At 53.7% G+C, this 6,689-nt stretch overlaps 1 protein-coding gene across 1 annotated transcript in view; it reads left to right on the forward strand.

Moving 5' to 3' along the window:
- Nucleotides 1-6,689, forward strand: part of DCHS1 (dachsous cadherin-related 1) — a 20,708-nt gene that overhangs the window by 4,438 nt on the left and 9,581 nt on the right. Inside the window, exons 2-9 of the mRNA XM_006770072.2 lie at nucleotides 3,165-3,353; nucleotides 3,451-3,682; nucleotides 3,805-4,041; nucleotides 4,375-5,400; nucleotides 5,623-5,816; nucleotides 6,033-6,129; nucleotides 6,230-6,387; nucleotides 6,582-6,685. Of these exons, the coding sequence (XP_006770135.1) occupies nucleotides 3,165-3,353; nucleotides 3,451-3,682; nucleotides 3,805-4,041; nucleotides 4,375-5,400; nucleotides 5,623-5,816; nucleotides 6,033-6,129; nucleotides 6,230-6,387; nucleotides 6,582-6,685 (2,237 nt within the window). The remainder of the gene's footprint in view (nucleotides 1-3,164; nucleotides 3,354-3,450; nucleotides 3,683-3,804; nucleotides 4,042-4,374; nucleotides 5,401-5,622; nucleotides 5,817-6,032; nucleotides 6,130-6,229; nucleotides 6,388-6,581; nucleotides 6,686-6,689) is intronic.

Below are 6,689 nucleotides of genomic sequence, written 5' to 3' on the forward strand. Positions count from 1 at the left end.
AGGAGGTCAGGATGGGCTGGTGCAGTAAGTTTGTGGTCTGTTAGGAGATTTAGAGAGTTCACAGATAAGGGTCTTTATTTTCTCCTTGAAATAGTGCATTTGATGAGAGGTTTGGGTGGGGTGGGGATAAGAGTTACAGCTTTGGGGAGAGCTTGCTGTGTAGCAGGGTGGAGAGTCTGCTGAAATGGAGATTGTGCATTTGCAGTGGAGCCTCTGAGCAGGGGCTGCAGAGTCTGGGAAATTCGCTTCTGCCTTGGTCATTTCCAGTCAATGGCCGCTGCACCTTCTGGGGTCAGTTCCTGACAACTTCCCCCGACCACTATTTATTGCTTTCTTCCTGCAGTGAGTCAGAGGGCAAAGGTCTTTAACAGCTTCTGGAGATGGTGCCGCAGCTGTGCTGCAGCCTGCAGGCTTGATGCAGGGGAAGTTTGTCTCCTGGGATATCGGGCCCACGGCCACTGTAAAGAGTTGGAGTGGGAGCTGTTTCCAGGGTCCAGCCATGGCAGGGTCTCAGTGTCTCTCAGGAGAGTAAACAATGGCACAAATCATTTCTGTCAAGGTCCCAGGCAACCATTAGAAGTCCTTGGCCAGCCTTCTCCCTGAGCAACATTTTCTGGCTCAGAAAGGGGAACTCTCCAGCTTCCTTTTACAGCATATCATGACCCTGAGGCGCTTATATCCACAAAGAGCACTTTGTCACAGGCTACCGCAGTCGGCACCAGCTAGTCCACTATTGAGGCCCTAATGTGCACCCATGATATAAAAGTCAGTTTGAAAGAAGTTTTTGTTGTGAGGCAGGGCAATCAGAATGTCCGTTTACTCAATGAACAAATACACATAGAGGATCTAGGATATGCCTGGCCCTATCCTGGCCTTCGGAGCTCCTATAATAGTGTCTCCTGCTGATCCAGCTCTGAAATGTTCAGAGGCTCCTGACATTGGTGTCCAATCGTTCAACGTTTTCTGACCCAGTCTGGGAGATTACTGAGAATTAACCAGGAAAGACTTTCCCTATTTCTTAGTTTTGGAGAGCCCCTACATCTGAAAGACTTCAATATTGGACTTGCAATATAATATAGACCTGCAATTCTCCCTCTCCCACTTCCAATGAAGTTTGCTTGAGAGGTGAAAGGGAAGCTAACGTTGCATGAGCCACATCCATAAATCCATAGAGCAGACCTGATCACTTCAGTGATCAAATCCCAGTATCAGTCAGATCTCATTCTGTAATGACCAAACTCAGTAAAGAGTAACCCTACGACGTCAGCCTCTATAATTTTATCAGTCAGCCAGTTCTCTGCTTGGAGTCATGATGAGACTTGGTGATGTTATTCACTACCTGTGATCCACCAAGAATTTGCGGTGAGAGCCCTTTAGCACTCTTCTTCATAAGTGAAATTGGTCCTAATTCTCTGCAGATTCTACTAGTCTATCTGTCAGTTTGCTGACTCTCTAAAATTTAGGTGTGACCCTAAAATCAGTACTCATGGAACTTTTGCAGTCATTCACGGACATGGGCAGAGTGATGAAAAATTCAAGTTACCTAACGCACACATTTTCAGCTGAGGCTGAACATGGCCAGACTCTGCCTTCACGTTTCAGCTCTTATACTGTAAGCAAGAGTCCTTTATGCAGTCTGTTTAGTGCCAGGTTTTTTTTGCATTTTTGTGCTTTTTGTTGGTGATTTTGCTGTTTAAAGTGGTCCCCGGGTGTGGTGCTAAAGTGCTGTCTAGTGTTCCTAAGCACAAGAAGGCTGTGATGTGCTTTATGGAGAAAACAGTATGTGTGTTCAGATTAGCTTCGTTCAGATAAGAGTTATAGCACCATTGGCCATGTGTTCAATGTTAATAAATCAATCTATCCTAATATATAAAAAGCCAGGGGCTGTCACCACTGAAACAATTGGATGGATGACCAAACAGCAGGCTGCGTGGGGCGACAAGGCCAGCAGGGGGGTTAGTGAGAGATGACCAAATGACTGAACAGCAGGCTGCGTGGGGCGACCAGGCCGGCAGGGGGGCAGTTGGAGGCGATCAGGCCGGCAGGCAGAGGCAGTTATGGGTGATCAGACTGGCAGGCGGGGCAGTTAGAGGTGATCAGGCAGGCAGGCAGGTGAGCAGTTAGGAGCCAGCAGTCCCGGATTGTGAGAGGGATGTCTGACTGCCGGTTTAAGCCCAATCCCCGGGATCAGGCCTAAACAGGCAGTCAGACATCCCCTGAGGAGTCCTGGATTGGAGAAGGTGCAGGCTGAGCTGAGGGGATCCCCCCGCACGAATTTTGTGCACTGGGCCTCTAATATATAGTGGTCCCCGGGTGTGGTGCTAAAGTGCTGTCTAGTGTTCCTAAGCACAAGAAGGCTGTGATGTGCTTTATGGAGAAAACAGTATGTGTGTTCAGATTAGCTTCGTTCAGATAAGAGTTATAGCACCATTGGCCATGTGTTCAATGTTAATAAATCAATCTATCCTAATATATAAAAAGCCAGGGGCTGTCACCACTGAAACAATTGGATGGATGACCAAACAGCAGGCTGCGTGGGGCGACAAGGCCAGCAGGGGGGGGGGGTGTTAGTGAGGGATGATCTGAGGGGATCCCCCCACACGAATTTTGTGCACTGGGCCTCTAATATATATCTATATATCTATATATCTATATATCTATACACACACACACACACACACACACACACAAAAAGCCCACAACTGGAACGTTGGAATGACTTTCATACTTGAATGACCGGTCACTATGACGCCCACTGCACCCGGCCAACCTCCTGCGTCCCCTTCCCTCCTTCCTCTCCCCCAGCTCTTGCTGGCCCAGCCCGATCAGCCCCCAATGGGGCAGGCTGGCTGGACCCCACCTGTGCATGAATTCATGCACCAGGCCTCTAGTAATATATATTAAGTTAGGTGTCTTTAAACAGAAACACACATAAAACAAGGTTATGTATTGACAAGTTGACAAAAATATTGTGACAAGAGGCTCATAGGAACCTCACACAGGCAATGCATTTTTATTTATGTCCTACTAATTCCCTCTGTGTGTCCACCATCTAGCGACTCTGAGCCCCAGGTGGCCCAGGGCCTGCTCTTCCTAATTGCCATGTAGCTCTGGCTCTTCTGGCCAAAAAGATGTGGCAACACTCACCCCTGCCTCTCCCGCAGGTGACAGCCACAGATGCAGACAGTGGCCCATTTGGCCTCCTCTCCTATTCCTTGGGTGCCGGACTTGGGGCCTCGGGGTCTCCCCCTTTCCGCATTGATGCCCACAGTGGTGATGTGTGCACGACTCAGACCCTGGACCGTGACCAGGGACCCTCAAGCTTCGACTTCACAGTGACGGCTGTGGATGGGGTGAGTGGGCAGACCGTGGGCAGGTTGGGACATTGGGATAGAGCATTCACCAGGGCCAGATAAAACCCACCTGACTTATGGCTACATATCTCACCAGGGAGGCCTCAAGTCCATAGTGTATGTGAAGGTGTTTGTGTCAGACGAGAATGATAACCCACCTCAGTTCTATCCACGGGAGTATGCCGCCAGTCTGAGTGCCCAGAGTCCACCAGGCACAGCCGTGCTGAGGGTGCGTGCTCATGACCCCGACCAGGGGCCCCATGGGCGACTCTCCTACCACATCCTGGCTGGCAATAGCCCCCCACTCTTTGCTTTGGATGAGCACTCAGGTGAGGATCCTTCTATACCCAGGGTTTATCCCACACCCCTTTCCCGCCTGCCTAAATGAAGCACTGCCCCCCTTTCAACTCTGTTGTTTCCTTATACATCTCTGTTCTATCCCTCTTCCCAGGGCTGTTGACAGTAGCCTGGCCCTTGGCCAGGCAGGTCAACTCTGTGGTGCAGCTGGAGATTGGGGCTCAGGATGGAGGTGGCCTGAAGGCAGAGCTCAGTGCCCGAGTCAACATCAGCATTGTGCCTGGAACCCCCATACCACCCATATTTGAACAACTACAGTATGTCTTTTCTGTGCCAGAGGATGTGGCACCAGGCACCAGTGTGGGCATAGTCCAGGCACACAACCCACCAGGTATCATTTATCATTATATCCACTTAGCACCATACCCAGACTCCCCAATATAGCCCTCTGTCTCTATATCAGGGTACCCCAGGTAGCCCCAATGTAAAACACTCTGGTTCCAATTCCCAACACCTTTTAGGCATGTGCAGGTGCTCTGCTTCATCCTCGGCCACGTGAAAATCACCCTAGTGCCATCCAGTTTCTCTGCCAACACCTGCCCCGCCCCCTATTCCTTTGAAGGGCACAGGAGTGAGCATTATGTAACCCCTCTTGGGATCAGAGTCTGGTCCCAACTCAATAGATGCCCCTCCATCTCTTTTCTGACCACTCTCTCCTCCCTAGGTCGCTTGGGGCCAGTGACACTCGCCCTATCAGGTGGGGATCCCCGAGGACTCTTCTCCCTAGATGGGGCCTCGGGGCTGTTACAGACACTTCGCCCTCTGGATCGGGAGCTGCTGGGGCCAGTGCTGGAGCTGGAGGTGCGGGCAAGCAGTGGAGTCCCTCCAGCTTTCGCTGTAGCTAGGGTGCGTGTGCTGCTGGATGATGTGAATGACAATTCCCCTGCTTTCCCTGCACCTGAAGACACGGTATTGCTGCCACCAAGCACGGCCCCAGGGACCCTCATCTATACACTGCGTGCCCTGGACCCAGACTCCGGCGTTAACAGTCGAGTCACCTTTAACCTTCTTGATGGAGGTGGCGGGGTCTTCACCGTGGACCCCACCACAGGCCACGTACGACTTATAGGACCTCTGGGGGCCCCAGGGGGGCCAGCGTATGAACTAGACCTGGAAGCCCGGGATGGAGGCTCCCCACCCCGCACCAGCCACTTTCGACTGCGGGTGGTGATACAGGACTTGGTCACCCGGGGGCTGGCTCCCCACTTCGACAGCCCTACCTACCGTGTGGACCTGCCCTCGGGCACCACCCCTGGAACTCAGATTCTGCAAGTGAAGGCTCGAGCACCTGATGGGGGCTCTGTCACCTACCACCTTGCAGGAGATGGGCCAAGCAGCCCTTTCGGCCTAGAGCCACAGAGCGGGTGGCTATGGGTGCGGGCAGCACTGGACCGTGAGTCCCAGGAGTTGTACACACTAAAGGTAATGGCAGTGTCTGGGTCCAAAGCTGAGTCGGGGCAGCAGACAGGCACGGCCACTGTCAGGGTCAGCATCCTCAATCAGAACGACCACAGCCCCCGCTTGTCTGAGGAACCCACCTTCCTGGCTGTGGCAGAGAACCAGCCCCCAGGGAGCAGCGTGGGCCGGGTCTATGCCAGCGACCGAGACTCGGGACCCAATGGACGCCTGACCTACAGCCTGCGACAGATGTCAGAAGACAGCAAGGCCTTCCGCATCCACCCCCAGACTGGTGAGTACTGGCACCCAAATTCTGAGACCCCATGGCCTCATCCTCAGATTGGTGAACCATCAGACAGGATCCCCAGAGAGCCTGGTCATGAAGACCAGCACTAAACTTGGAGTTTCACCCCGGTTCCCCTCCCACACTCCCCAACCCCCAGCTTCTCAGTTACAGGCCTCTGGCTCTGCATCCCTAGCTATTCCATACATGACCCCTCTTCTGCACTCCCAGGAGAAGTGACCACCCTCCAAACCCTGGACCGAGAGCGGCAGAGCAGCTACCAGCTCCTGGTGCGGGTGCAGGATGGGGGCAGCCCACCTCGCAGTGCCACAGGCACCGTGCACATCGCCGTGCTCGACCTCAACGACAACAGTCCCACCTTCCTGCAGGCTTCAGGGGCTGCTGGTGGGGGCCTCCCCATACAGGTATGTATGTGACGGGGGAAGGACCCTATCCTGAAGAAGTGAGAGGGGATGGGCATCGCCCCATAAAGCTGTAGGTATAGGTAAGAGAGATGCCTTTTGAAACAGATGTGAGAGCAAAAAAGGGGCTCTGTCTGCACACAGGTGAGGGGAACTCCATCCTGGGTTGTCTCAAGAACAGGAAAGAGACAACTGTAGGCGAGTTGTGTGTCCCCACAGGTCCCAGATCGAGTGCCTCCAGGGACACTGGTGACGACTCTGCAGGCCAAGGATCCAGATGAAGGGGAGAATGGGACCATCCTGTACACGCTGACTGGTACGGGGGTGGAGAGACGGGAGTTGATGGAAGTGACTCACCCTCATGACCTGCCCAGCTCTGGGACCCAGGCCCTCACCTTTCCACTGCCTATCCCCAGGTCCTGGCTCAGAGCTCTTCTCTCTGCACCCTCACTCAGGGGAGCTGCTCACTGCAGCACCCCTGATTCGAGCAGAGCGGCCCCACTATGTGCTGACGCTGAGTGCTCATGACCAAGGTAGCCCTCCTCGGAGTTCCAGCCTCCAGCTGCTGGTGCAGGTATGGCTGCCCCGCCTCCAATCTGTCCACTTGGCCACTGCTGTGGACCCACCTCCAATAGCTCCACCTTCATTGGGTCCTTTTCTCCTCTCCGAATGCTACTCTGAGCACGCTTCCTGGTACCCATGGGCAAGCCCAGACCCCCTTTTACACGGGTCCCCCTCTTTTCTTCCCCCTGCCTCCGTCCACAACAGGTGCTTCCCTCAGCTCACTCGGCTGAGCCTCCACCAGATCCTTCAGAGCCAGACCCAGCGGCACCCGTGCCTGTTGTGCTGACGGTGACAGCCGCCGAGGGGCTGCAG

The sequence above is a fragment of the Myotis davidii genome, unplaced genomic scaffold, assembly GCF_000327345.1.
Source record: "Myotis davidii unplaced genomic scaffold, ASM32734v1 scaffold484, whole genome shotgun sequence".
Classification (NCBI taxonomy): domain Eukaryota; kingdom Metazoa; phylum Chordata; class Mammalia; order Chiroptera; family Vespertilionidae; genus Myotis; species Myotis davidii.